Consider the following 14,033-nt stretch of genomic DNA (forward strand, 5'->3'; position numbering starts at 1 on the left):
CCCTGCCTGAGTGGCCACTGGGAGTGCTGCCTCCTTGGCCCTCTCTGCTCTGGAACCCGTGCAGGGCCTGTCTGTCTTGTGGCGATGACAGTGAACTCCGTGAAGTGAGCGGATGTGTTGGGTGGGAATCGTCAGTTGGTGAGTGACCAAGGAAGGTCTTAGAATGCCTGTTCCCTTCCCGTTGCCATACTTCTGGTTATTTATGTAGATGCGTGGGCCCACCTGGCAGTGCTCAAGGACCCATGTGTTGCTCGGGATTAAACCTGGGCCTTCTGCATGCCAGCCGATCACGGAGTCCTTCGTGCTGTCTTTTTGGTCCTTGCCATGCTCGGCGTTTTTATTACGGCCACACCCCTTGGTGCTTAGGGACTCTGCCTGGCCCCATGGCAAGGGCCCATGTGGTACCAGGAATCCAACCCAGGCCTCTTGCGTGCAGCTTGCGTCGTCACTCCAGCCTGCCTGCTCTCTGAATTCTCTGTGGGCCCTTTGTCCAGCGCTGACACCCGAGTGTCTGGAAGCACTGGGTCACATTGGATTCAGTTGCCACTGGGCATAATATAAAGGCATTTCAGAGTGCGCTATCAGCTGGCCATCAGAAAGGTAACCTCGCCCTCTGTGCTGTGGAGCCCCGGCCATAAGGCCTGTGCTGGCAGCACTGTCTTCCTTAGCTGGGAAGATCGAACAGCCTAAGGGATTCGAGAGAATAATGGGGCCTGTGTGCCCATTCCTGCCACCCGCCTTCTACACCCTTTCTCAGGAGAGCACTCGGAGCAGGAGTCTCTTGGTGTGTTTCTGTGATCTTGGCAGGGATTTCAGGTGGATGTGGGGCTTTGGGAAGTTTTTGAGAGTGGGCAGGGGGGTTTCAGGAGGAAGTAGCTGTCAGGGAAGTGGGGAGCATGTAGTAGGGTCCTCCCTCCCCACTGGGCCCCTTCCTCTGGAGTGTTGACTGCCCATTTCTTTTTTTTTTTTTTTCTTTTTTGGGTCACACCGGCTATGCACAGGGGTTACTCCTGGCTCTGCACTCAGGAGTCACTCCTGGCAGTGCTCAGGGGACCATATGGGATGCTGGGAATCAAACCCGGCTCGGCCACATGCAAGGCAAACGCCCTACCCGCTGTGCTGTCACTCCAGCCCCTTACTGCCCATTTGTGCAGCCTGGGCAGAGGTTGTATGGCAAGACCCTAACAGGAACCCAGAAGGCAGATGCCACCGTGCCCGAGCTGCCCGCCTGGGAAGCAGATACCATTGGCGGTGGTATCTGCTGTAAGCCTGACCCCAACCCCCATTTCTTGGGTTGCAGAGGTCCCCCGGTCTGACTTGGCCTACCTCCCCGTGCCCCTGCTGTCGGAGTTGTTCCTTCTTTTCAAGGTCACAGTTTTTGTGGGGGCTCTCCTGGCACGCTGGGCCCGGGGCCTTTGCACACAGGAGCTCCAGTCTCTGGGCTCCCCCGTCCCCACAGGGATTTGAAATGGGGCGAGATGAACCTCCGAGGGCAGGGTTCCCGGAGTCGCTGAGGAGCAGCACGCTCACGTGCGCGGTGAGCTCACTCGCAGGTATGCAGGCGCTGGCGTTACGTAACCTCCCCCGGCCCCAGACAGCGCTCGGGCGGCTGACCTTGAGGATCCGTCTTGAGAGGAGCCGCATTTCTCCGCACTTAGTACATGGCACACTTTGTTTTCAGGCCGTTGATAGTCTGGCTTCAGGTTCTCTGTGGAATCTCTGATTCATCGGCCGATCATCGATGCACTATTTACTCTTCTCTGTGGCGGGGTATATTTAGTGCTACGCTCGCCTGCCTTCCTAGAGTTAGAATACGCTAGGGAGAGTCGGCATTATTTTCTGTTATTATAAATAGATGTATTGTTAATAGGCCAAAAAAAAGGAAGTGACTTAAGATCCTGTGCACTGGAGACCTTTCTGATAGGTGGGAATTGTATTCTGAGGTGTCTAGCAGAGAATGTGTCTCTCAGTGACGGTCCCATCCGCCCGCCTCCTCCCGCCCTCCACTCGAGTCACGCTGTGGCTTATTTTAGTCAGACTCTGAAGCACTTGTCAGGTGTCTGGGAGATGAGTGCTACCTGGTCCCACCCAGTTTTGTGTCTTTCTGGTTTTTACTTTTCGTTGGTGGCCGCCTGGCTTGTGTTGTAGATCAGTTGGGGCAGATCGCTGCTTCCGAGCTGCCCGCAGGGCTTCCACATTTCCCCGGGGCTAGCTGGCCGCTGGCCAGACGCTTTCACTGTCAGACAGACACAGGAATCTCTCGAGTGAATTTCCCAAGGTGAGAGGAGGGAGGAAACGGAAACCTCACGTCCAGTATCAGACACTCGGACACTCACTGTACTACCCTTTCCCGTTCCCGAGAGCGGAAGGGGGCGTGCACTTGGCCCTGAGCCCCTGCCAGGAGCACTCTACCTGGTGCTCAGGGCCGGGCCCTGGGGTGGGGGGGGACTGTATTTGGAGAGGGGCCCTGGGGGAAGTGGGCAGGGTAGGGAGACCAGCAGCCCGGGCCCTCTGGGGCCAAATATGGGTGTGTCCACAGGAAGGTCAGGCCTGACAGTGCAGAGGTTCTCGCCACACTCCTTAGAGCCAGAGGGCATGAGGGCATTCGGGTCAGGAGGCCAGCTGTTGGCGGTCTGAATCCCAAAGGGAAGAGCTCCCCCTCCTGCCGCCCCCGTGGGTTTGTGTGCAGTGTTCACACCTGCCCTCCCCTCCCCTTTCCTCTTCTGTGCATGGGAGGTACCCGGCTGTGTCGTGCCATCGATCAGATCTGGTGCCCTTTGTGTGCCAGGCGTGCGCATCAGCCCTTTGAGCTATACCCCTGGCCCCATTTTTTTTCATTTGAACTTAAAACTTTGCAAGTGAGGTCTGAGGCGAGGGGAGATGCCTGCCCGCCCCCTCCATCCTGCCCTGGGCTCCGCCGGAACTGGGAGACGGTTTCTGTGAAGGGTGGGAAGCCCAGCATTTGTGCTGGCCAGCAGCTCCAGGGAGCCTGCGTCCTCCAGGAAGAGCGAGTGCAGACTGGCCACAGCATCCCGGTCCTGCCTGAGCCTGTTGGGGCGGGAGGAAGCGATCAGTGTGGGTCAGTGGAGAGCTTCAGACCCAGGCACGGCCAGGGCCGCACAGCTATCTGTTGCCAGCTCCTGGGCGCTTCTCACCTCCAGCAGCCAGTGACTGCCCGCGCCCCCGCCTCCCGCTCCCCGCTGTTTCTCATACTGTTTTGAGGCAGGTTCCAGCCATCAGTGGCGGGTAGGTGGCCAGCTCTGAAAGATAAGGATTATTTTTGCAAACGGCTTTGTTGCTCCCAGGAGACCTGCCCTGCCCCTTCTTGATGGGTCAGTTGTCCAGTGCGGCGGCAGCTCGGGGCAGTGATGGTGCCAGTGGGTGTGGCGCTCTGAATCCTGACCCCCAGCGGGGTGTGGTGGCCGTTCAGCCCTTGGGATCTTTCTGTCCCCTGCCGGTGCTCCCTTGAGTTCAGCAGGTGTTTCTTGGGCTTCTGTTTAGCTGGCTTTGGTCTTGTGGTAGTTTTTAACCCACCAAACGTTTCTCTCTGCTTCCGGTGTCCCGAGACCTTCAGCTCAGGCCAGGTCGGCTGCGCTGTGGGAGGTGGCGGTGCGGGTTTCCTCGGGAAGCAGGCCGTGCTGCGCTGACCATTTTGCTGTATTAGCTAGTGGCACCAGCATGGCCTTGTATGGCTGTTTGTCTTGTCTGAAACAGTGGTCCAGAGATGGAAGCACTTGTCTCGGCTTACAGGCCCAACAGAACCAGGACCGGCAGGATCTCCCCTGCTGACCAGAGCTTCCTGTTCGTGCTCTGGGTCTGTCCTGTGACTGGGTGGGAAATAGACGTTTGGTCTTTATCTGCCTCCTGGCTGAGGTGCCCTGAGCAGTGCGGGTGGCAGGAGCCATAGTGCCGCACCCACGCTTGCTCTAAGGAGTGTCCCGAGCCAGTCACAGAGCAAGTCACAGCCTAAGCGAAGGGATCCAGAGAGTTGCACGGTACAGGGCGCCCTTGGGCCCAGCTCCACAGGACACTGCTGCCATGTGTGGGGCCTTTCTAGAACTTGCCATCTGTACCTCTTCATCTGGGCATTTCGTATTACCTTTTAGAATCACCGCTACTAATAAAACATTTCTGGAGTTCCGTGGGCTGTTTTAGCTAATTATTGGACAAGACAGGGAGGGAAGTAACACAGGGGGCTGACCTAGGGGCCCAGACTCGCTGTGTGGGTAGGGGCAGCTGGCAGGGCGCTGCAGCCCCCCGCAGAGTTGGCAACTGTCGTGAGGGGTCACCGGAGGCCCAGCCTGAAGCCAGTGACTTCCTCCAAAGACTGCCGTCCCCACAGCGGTTCACCTGGAAAGAACTGGGGCTTTTAGGGCAGTGATTTTTATCTGGCCTGTAGTAGAAAATCTGGAATGTGAGCCCTGAGCGAAGCAGGAAACGGCTGCTGGGATCCCGAGAGGGGGCTGGGCGCCCGCTCTCAGCCAAGCCCAATAAGAACAAGTACCGAGGACAAGCCACATCAAGCGCTTTCCGGCCCGTGGTTCGTGATGGTATCTCTGAACGCTCGCAGACACGGCGAGCCGACTCATTAGGGCCAGGGGAAGGGAGAGCCTCCGGGCGCAGGAGCCCAGGGGTGGCTCTCGGCCTGGTTCTGTGCCAGGGCCTGAGGACGTGGTGCTGCTCCGGCGCAGCGGGCGTCCTCCAGACCACCCTGGTGGTGTGTGGGCCTTCCGACCGCACCTGGAGCTGCTGGGGGGACCGTGTGGTGATGGGGATCAAACCCAGGCCTGGACCCTCATTTCTTAAGAAGCTGGCAAATGGCAAATTCAAGTAGTCGGTTTATCTTTCCCCCTTAGTTGGAACCCTGTGTACCCAAATCATAAGGGATCACTCCAGGGCCCGGGAGTGACTGAGGCTAGATGCCTGCCCGCACCCGGAGGTCCTGGGTCAGTGCCGGATGCCGGGGGAACAACGGAAACTCCTGACTAAACCTTCTCTCACACCTCCCCTGGGGGACAACTCCAGAGCACAGGCTTTTCACAAGTTTGACCCTCAGCACAGCGTGGCCTCCTGAGCACTATCTCAGCAATAAGGCAAAGTAGAGCAGGGGGCCAGAGCAATAGTACAGTGGGTAGGGCACTCGCTTCGAGTGCGGCCGACCCGGGTTCAATCCCTGGCGAGAAGTGTTTCCTGAGTGCAGAGCCAGGAGCAAACCCTGAATACCACGGGGTGTGCTCCCTAGACAGACAAACTAGAGTAGACTGACAGAGAGAGAATCAGGCTCTGAGTCTCTTGCGGTCTGCATATTGATTGTCTTTTTATCTATGGTGCTTTAACATTTTTTTTGTTTAATCCAAAAATGGGTTCAGCAGTTAACTAACTCTTCAGTTAATTACACGTGTGTTCCATCTTAATGGAGGCTCCGAGCAGGTATTTATGGTGGTTGAATTAATAACCAGGCAGTGCCCCTGACTTCTCTGAGTCATTACTGAGAAATTGCACTCTCCAAATTACCTGTCTATAAAACAGATAATGTGTACCTACCTCTTGGAGTTTCTCAGATTTTTGCTTATTAAATCAAGTACTAGATAGCTATTAAGTAATGGGTTGACAGCTATAAAATGGACTCCGAATGTGCTTCAGAGATGCTGGGTTATTTTCCATTGGGGGTGGGCAGGGGCCGGGCCTGCGGGAGCTAACCGTGCCGAGTGACCCTGGACTCTGGCGGCCCTCTTCCCAGGTGGTCATGGAGAAGGCCCTGCTCACCCACCTGCCACTTTTCTTTTGGAGATGATCCAGAAAGTCCCAGAACTAGGTACATAGTTCCTGACAGTTGGAATCAGGAACCATCCGGGGCTGTTTCTGCCTGGAGTTTTGGGGTTTCCTGTTCTCCTCTGAGGGTCCACCACACCCCTCTTGTGCTCCCACCCCTCCAGGTCATCTCGATCTCTTTATCAGTGCTTTGGACTAATCAAAAGACAATGGAGTCAGTGACATCATTTATTTTGGCTTTCATGTTTTAACCTTTAAAATTTTTTTTTATCAAGGCACCGTGATTTAGAAAGTCATTTGTGATTAAGTTTCACGCATACAGTGTTCCAACACCAGCTTTTTCAGCAGAGTCCACTTCTGTCCACCAATGTCCCCAGTTTCCCTCTAACCCCCATCCTGCCTCTGTGACATACTTTTTAATTTTTCCTTTTAGACACCGTGATTTGCAGTTCTGTTTTTGGAAGGGTTTAGTGAATTACACTTTACCACCTAATGAAATCGGTTTAAAAAAGGGTAAAATCGATCTTGTCTCCTGCGGCTACTTCCTCCCTTTCCGAGGCTGGGATTTAGGCACTTCTAGCAGTGGGGGTGGGGGTGAGGCGAGTGGGCTGGAGCACAGGGGAAGTAGGAGAGCAGAACTCCCTCAGCGCCTTCCCAGAAAGGCCTGCGTCCCCCGAGCTGCTTATTTTTAGCCCAGGTCCAGGCGGTCATGCCCACCTGCTGACTCACGGGGACACTCTGAATAATCAGGTAATTGAGCTGCTCCCGGCACTTCTGATCACATTTTGCAATAAATAGCGCATGATGATAAAAAGTCAGGAGTAAAAAGAGAGGAAGAAGCAATTTAGCATCCCCTTTGTGGGGTTTGGAGGAGAGCTCCAGAAAGATGAACTTTCATAATGGTAGACAATGATAAAGTGGGTTCAAAGTACTGAGGTGAGGCTCGTGAAGTGTTAAAAGTTAACCTAGCGAGGTGGCCAGGGGAAGTTGGGTGGAGCGGGGCCCTCCTGTCTTGTGATCTGCTGTGCCTTCTGTCTGTGCCAGGAGTCCCCAGGGGCGTGTGAGGAGTGAACGGAGCAACAGTAAATACGGTATTTTCCAGACTCCCAGGCCCTTTGCCCATGACCTGCCCTTATTCCTGTGCCATTTAGGAAGAAGGGGGCCAGGGCGGGAACAGGTGCTGTGCTTGGTATGCAGAAGTCTGTGTGATCGCATCCACCCCCCAGCACTGAGCTGGGAGACTGTGGCCCCCAAAAGGGATAAAAAAAACCCCAAAATATTCAATTGCAAAATGAATCAGACTGCTGCATAGACCTTCTGTCTCTGGTGGGAGACGTGCTGGAGGTCAGTCGCTCTGCCGTGGACAGGCATCTGCAGAGTGTGTGTGAGAGGGCTGGGCTCCTGAGGCTCTGGAGGCAGAGGCCACCCCGGGGGTGCTTCTGCTCTGCCTTCCTGAGTGCCCAGGGGAGCCGTTAGGGAGTTCCTTGAGCCACTGCCTCCGGGTCGGGCTGGTTCCTGCCTGTGGTGTGGTGCCGACATTGGCACCACCGCACGGATGCAGGAGGTCAGGCTGGACGGTCTCTCTCTGACCAGCAGGAAAGCAGCTCGGGCCCGGCATGGTGTCTGTGCCTCTGCTGCCGGCCTGGCGTCCACTCAGGAGTCCAGGCGTCCTCCAGGCCCACAGTGTCACTGCAGGAAAAGGGGGCAGCTGCTATGTGTGGCATCTGCATCTGTGGAAGAGGATTGCAAGGAAGTTTCTTTCTGACCCTGTGGGGTGACATTTCTCAGTCCTCGAGTGTGTCAGATCAGCCTGGACACCTGGGAGTCACACCATCCTCCAGGCACACAGGTGCGGTCAAGCTGGGGGCGGGTGCTCTGCTCTAACCCAGGAAGGGTCCAGGGTACCTTTCGTTGAACGAGGGATGGATTCTGCTTATGAGTCCGCTGGAATTTAGGTAAGAGTCTTTCTGCTCTGAGTAGGGCTTGGTGTTCTTCAGCTTAGGGAGTGGCATCAGGGTCACTCTGATAGTGCTTGGGGACCCTAGGCGGCCTTGGGGACCAACCCAGTGCCAGCTGTGTGCTGACATACTTGGTAGGAGATTTCAGGCTTTGTAGCTCAGGTGTGATCATACCTGTTGAAAATTCTCTTTTTTGTTTTGTCCACCATTGTCATCAACAACATGATTAAGTCTCTCTCTTTAAAGTTTTTAAGCAGTCTTTTTTTTTTTATATATAATTTTTATTAGTGAGTCACAGTGAGGGTACAGTTACAGATTCAAACATTTCGTGCTTGTTTTTCCCTCATGCAGTGTTCGGGAGCCCATCCCTCCACCAGTGTCCATTCTCCACCACCAATGAACTCAGTATCCCTCCCAGCCCCCAATCCTATCCCCCCCACCCCACCCCACCTCTGTGGCGGGGCATTCCAATTTGTTCTCTCTCTCTCCTTTTGGGTGTTGTGGTCTGCAATAGGGGCATTGAGTGGCCATCCTGTTCGGTCACTAGACTTCTTTCAGCACGCATTTCCCTTACCACTCGGGATCTCCAATCACATTTTACTTGGTGTTCCCTTTTCCATTTGGTATGACTTTCCCCCAGGGTGTGAGGCCAACTTCCAAGCTATGGAGTCAACCTCCTGGTATTATATACTACTATTCTTGGGTATTAGTCTCCTACTCTGTTATTTTATATTCCACAGATGAGTGCGATCTTTCTATGTCTGTCCCTCTCTGTCTCATTTCACTTAGGATGATACTTTCCATGTTGATCCACTTATATGCAAAGTTCATGACTTCATCTTTTCTAACAGCTGCATAGTATTCCATTGTATAGATGTACCATAAACAGTCCTTTTAAAGTTAAAAATCTTTAAAGATTTTTAAACAGTTCTTTGAAGATGTAGAAGTCGGGGCTGGAGAGAGTCCCACTTGTCAGGTGGCTGACCTGGGTCCATCCCTTGGCACCCTGTATGGTCCCCCAAGGTCCACCACGAGTGACTTTTGAGCCAGGAATAAGTCTTGAGCTCTGCTGGGTGTGTCCAAAAGAAGTAAAAAAAATCTCTGAAGTTCATTTTTGGCTGGGTCTCCGCTGCCCGTTCCTTGGACCGAGCCCTGCTCTTGTGGTTACGCTCCTTCTTGTGGCTTGGGGTTGAAGGAGCGGCTGGTTCCAAAGTGGGAGCAGGGAAATGCAAGTGGATGCACTGCTCCTTCGACGGCCAGGGAGTCCGCAGGGGTTGGTGGACAGAGGAGGGGAGTGGGCAGGTCAGATGGACCCAGACCAGAGCTGGAACATTCTTTCTTTGGGCCACAGGATAAGTAGTGAGGGTGCTGGCTGGCAAGTGAAAGAACGAGGAGCTTGTTCTGCGTAACCGTGTGTGTGAGCATGGGGGCCAGACCTTTCCTCCCCCCGCGGGTGCTGCGGGCAGGGTGCTCCCAGGTGTGTAGGGTCTTCAGCCTGTGTCTGCGGAACCAGTGCTTCTCTAGGATGGCGGCTGCATCGCCTCCTGGCCTGTTCCCTGGACTGGGGAAGGGGAGATGGGCCCTTCCTGGAGGGGTCCCTGGCGTGTGAGGGAGCAGTCGTGCCCGCAATTCAGCCAGCTGCGTTCCTGATGCTTCCGAGGGGCATGGTCTAGAGGACTCACCTGTTTTCTCTAAAAGCCCAACTCTTAGGGACAAGGAGAGACGGAGAAGTGCCCTGGGCAGCCCAATTGAGCTGTGAGTGTGGAAACGTGAGGTCAGAGGAGGCCCAGTGGATGCCACTGCAGTGGCTCAGTGGGTCTTTAGACCAAGGCTCTTGTCGCCTCTGCCTGCGGGGTTTGGGTGGGGGACAGATGGACCCTATATGGTCACAAAATATGAATGTGCTCTCAAGTTACAAGTCACGTGCATTCGGGGGTCAGGCTGGTTGGTGACCAGTTGCCAGTTATTTCAACCTAGTCTTCCTGTCCCGCCTCCCAGTCTCACCTGCCCCTGTAATCCTCCTCCTACTTTCCCCCATGCTGTCTCACTGTGCCCAGTCTTGTGGCCTTAGTCAAGAGCCCAAAGATCTCCTCCTGCTAGGAGATCTGCTCAAGGGCGGGATTTCATCTCAGGACATACTTCTCCTTTCCTTAGTCCATAACCGTTTGAACAGTCACCTTAAATCTGCTTCTTATAATCTTTCTAGTCAACTTGTATGGATACAGTAAGAGAGATGTTAAGCTTATAGGGTGGGGACATCTCCTGGGGACATCTCGCTATAGATCCCAGAGTACAGTCCTTAGGCCAGATTAGTCCTTCCTAACCATAGCAGGGTCCTTGTCCAGTCACTTTTCTTTGGGTCATGACAATTTGTCCACGACTGTGCTCTTAACTTACAAGTTTCATGGCACTTGGCCTGCCCTGTTTTGATGCCAGGGTAGCTTACAGCTTGCCCTGGGTCCATCCAGTCCCTTCGTTGGGACACTGGTTTTTTTTTTTTTTTTTGCTTTTTGGGTCACACCTGGTGATGCACAGGGGTTACTCCTAGCTCTGCACTCAGGAATTACCCCTGGCGGCACTCAAGGGACCATATGGGATGCTGGGATTTGAACCCGGGTCGGCCGCGTGCAAGGCAAACACCCTACCCGCTGTGCTATCTCTCCAGCTCCAGGGACACTGGTTTTGGGGTGTTGGGAACTAAGGGGAACTGAGGCTTAGGTTGAGTAAATATGACATGCCCAGGAGTAAATATTATCTGGAGTCATTAATTCCCAAGTTACAAAAGCATAGCATTAACTGTCTTCCTGTGCCTATACAAAAAGGACATTGTTCTAAAGTAAACTATGAAAAGGACATAGGGGGAAAAGAAAAGCAATATTTCACTTACAGATACAAAATTCAGAGCCCTTAGAAGAATCTGACCTTACAAGTCACAGGGTCTGATTTGGGGATGTAGGTGATTAACAGATAGGGGAAGCAGAGCGCAGAGAAGTCAAAGATAAACACAGAGGAATGGGAGTGCCTCAGGGGCACTGTCATGGGTGTAACCCAGTAAACTCCCAGTAAACTCCCAGTAAAACCCAGTAAGCTCCAAGGGAGCGGCAAGGGAGGAAGGACAAACCCATTTTATCCTATAGGACCCCTTTGTATTGGTTCCCAGGGCCTCTGCAAATGGACATCTGTTTCTAAATAGAAAGTCTCAGGAAACCTCAGCTCCTCACCCTGGCTTGGTGGTCAGCTCTGCAAGTCTGCGAGCCTTGTTTGACGCAGCCCCTCTTGGAGCCAGTGGAAAATACTTGGATGCTTATTCGTGTTGGCTTTGGGGTAGTTGTGCGAGGTTGTAACCCTGTCCGGTTCCTTTTCCAGGGGAGGCGCCTGCTGTGGAAGTTTCCCCATCCGCGGTGATCCTGTCTTTCTGCAGCTTACTGCTCTTGATCGTGTCCATTGCCAACTGTGCGTCCTGCTGCAAGGACCCACAAATCGACTTCAAGGTGAGCACTGACGGAGGAGCATGGAGCCAGAGGAAGGGCTGGGAGCGCTGCCTGTGGGCACTGGCGTGTAGCCTCCTGGGCCCCGATTGTCAGGGGTCAGCACGGGCTCAGGTATGGCCACTCAGTGCCCACTGGCTCTGCAGTGCTGCCACAGCCAGCGGCACCGTGGAAACCAGCCCCACAGCCGGGACCCCACGCTGCTCAGTGTGCGAGTGCAGCCTGCCTCGCTCATGCTTGCCCCTCCATGGTGGCTGGCTCTGTGGTAGCCAGCGTGGAGGTCAGGGCGCCCAGTGTGTTTGGTCTATGAGAAGGAGCAGCCTTAGTGGGATTCCCAGCACCACGTGGCCCCTGAACATTGCCAAGTGTGGCTCCGGAGGCCCCAAGTATCCCCAGCGCCTTGGCCCAGGCCGCAGTGCATCCTCTGTCCATGTGGCCTTCTTTTGTTTTCATTTGGGGGCCACAGCTGGTGATGCTCAGGGTTGCTCCTGGCTCTGCACTCAGTGATCACTCCTGGTGGGGCTGGGAGGACCATCTTGGATGCCGGGGATCGAACCCAGGTTGGCCCCGTGCAGGGCAAGCGCCCTCCCGCTGTCCTGTCGCTCCAGCTCCTCTGTCTGGCCTTCGTATTGAGTACTGGCCTGGTTGACCAAGAGTAGCCAGTGGGGCCCCTGGTCCTCCTGAATACTGCTGGGAGATTAGAAAGGAAAGGAAAAGCAGAATGGTGATTGGAACCCCAATCGAAATTCCTGGTGACTGTGATCCTGCCAGTTGGAACCTGCTGATTGTCGTCCCTGCTGTAGCAGGAGAGGAGGTTGTGGGGAGCCCGCTGGGGTGACCTGCCCTAGAACAGCCCATGGAGGGATACTCATTAGGAGTGAGACATGCAGGGGTCTCCTTGGGATCCTCAGGGCCAGTGGCTCAAATGGGTGGGGGGGCATCTTCTTGCTGCTGTTTCTGTGAGCCTCCCCCCGCCCGTGTGTTATTGGTCCCATTGTTACCATGGCAGTGAGCCTGCTATAAGCACAACCCATGTCATTGTGGCCACATTCACCTCTGGGTGCCTGAGCAGCTGGGCCACGTGCATGTGGAAAGAGGCCCTGTGAGCCTTAAAAACAAGCCTCACGCCTATTGCCCTTGGGCGTTCTCTCGCACTCCAGCCCTCTAAGCCAGTTCCAAGGTCCCCCCCACTGTTGCTCCTGCCAGAGAAGTAAGATCCACTTACAAGCCTTCTCTGTGCCCGGGCCCCTTGCTTTGCCGGGAGGGGTTCCCCGGCACTACACATGTAGAAAAAAACTGACTCTTCTCTTCTATCTGTACTCAGTTTAGTGGAATCACATCGCAATTGGAAATGCATATACAGTGTGAAAGTAAATTTAATGTGATAAAATGAAGAATAACAAAAAGGGAGAGCTTGAACTAGTTATTCAGAACTAAAAATTGTGAACCTAGCAGAGTATTTCTGTTTTAAGTAAGTGGGCATTTTAGAAAATTTTGCATTTAATGCAAGCTACCAGTTTAAAACAGCTACTAAAATCTTGTGACTTACATAATTGGAGCTGGAGGGTCCAGCTTCTGTACAGGACTGGAGCGATAGCACAGCGGGTAGGGAGTTTGCCTTGCATGCGGCCGACCCTGGTTCGATTCCTCCGTCCCTCTCGAAGAGCCTGGCAAGCTACTGAGAATATCCCGCCCTCATGCCAGAGCCTGGCAAGCTACCCGTGGCGTATTCGATACGCCATAAACAGTAACAACAAGTCTCACAGTGGAGACGTTACTGGTGCCTATTTGAGCAAATCGATGAACAACGGGATGACAGTGCTACAGGAAGAGTGCTAGTATGATTTGGAAAATACGTACTGGCCACATGTTTTAAATAAATAAACACTGAGATTATAAGTGCTGTCATGGCAGTACCTCACCATGTATTGCGTGCCTGTGACCCTGGTTCAATCCCTGGCATTCCTTCCAACCCTGACTCCCCACCCGCCAAAAACAAAAATGAAGCTGGCAGATGCATTTAAATGTCTTTAATGTTGGTGTTAGGATAACGTTGATCTTCTTTCATGGCAGGAATTTGAAGACAATTTTGATGATGAGATAGATTTCACACCACCAGCAGAAGATACTCCCTCGGTCCAGTCCCCAGCGGAGGTTTTCACACTCTCAGTACCGAATATCACCCTCCCGGCCCCGTCACAGTTCCAGCCTTCTGCAGGTAAGACCTGTGGTCTGGTCGCCACGTGTGCATCACGGCGGAGAAGGGGGGCCGGCAGCTTCTCGTCTCTCCCGCTCTTAGGGGCGCTGCAATCTCATGGGCAGGCCCCTGGGAGTGGCCAGAGTAAGAGGATGTTGGCCACTTGCTGTCGTGGAGATGGGAGACTGGGACGGAGCTGCAGGACTGTGGGTCTCGCTCTTGCCGGCCTGGGGTGGCTTGTCCTGCTGAGGGCAGCACCCGCGCTGGTGGCAGGAAGAGGTGCCTTTGGATGGACGGCGTGGCTGCGTCCTCCTCTGTGCCCCAGCGGAGAGGCCTGATGAGACGCTAATCGATCCTGTTGTGAAATAGGATTGACGAGGGGGTCAGGATCAGGGATGTCTGAGAGCGCCACGAGGAAGTCTTTGTGGTAGGCCTTTGCTGTGTGTTTGCCGTGGCCACGCGTGACCAGGACGTCAGGTGTCCTTGGACGCAGGGAGTGTGTGTTGTAGAAAGTGCTTGTGAAGGTAGATTTGACATGTGTACCCTTTACAGCATGAAAGCAGTGGCTGTTGGGGCCAGAGAGGTGGAGCGTGTGCTCTGCAGACCGGAGGCATTGCT

At 54.2% G+C, this 14,033-nt stretch overlaps 1 protein-coding gene across 2 annotated transcripts in view; it reads left to right on the plus strand.

The window, feature by feature from the left end:
- LMTK2 (lemur tyrosine kinase 2) overlaps positions 1–14,033 on the plus strand; it is a 73,485-nt gene that overhangs the window by 18,774 nt on the left and 40,678 nt on the right. For both annotated transcript variants that reach the window (XM_055134492.1, XM_055134493.1), the window contains exons 2-3: positions 11,097–11,221; positions 13,292–13,436. In XM_055134492.1, coding sequence (XP_054990467.1) covers positions 11,097–11,221; positions 13,292–13,436 — 270 coding nt within the window. The remainder of the gene's footprint in view (positions 1–11,096; positions 11,222–13,291; positions 13,437–14,033) is intronic.

This window comes from Sorex araneus, chromosome 4 (assembly GCF_027595985.1).
Source record: "Sorex araneus isolate mSorAra2 chromosome 4, mSorAra2.pri, whole genome shotgun sequence".
NCBI classification, from domain to species: Eukaryota; Metazoa; Chordata; class Mammalia; order Eulipotyphla; family Soricidae; genus Sorex; species Sorex araneus.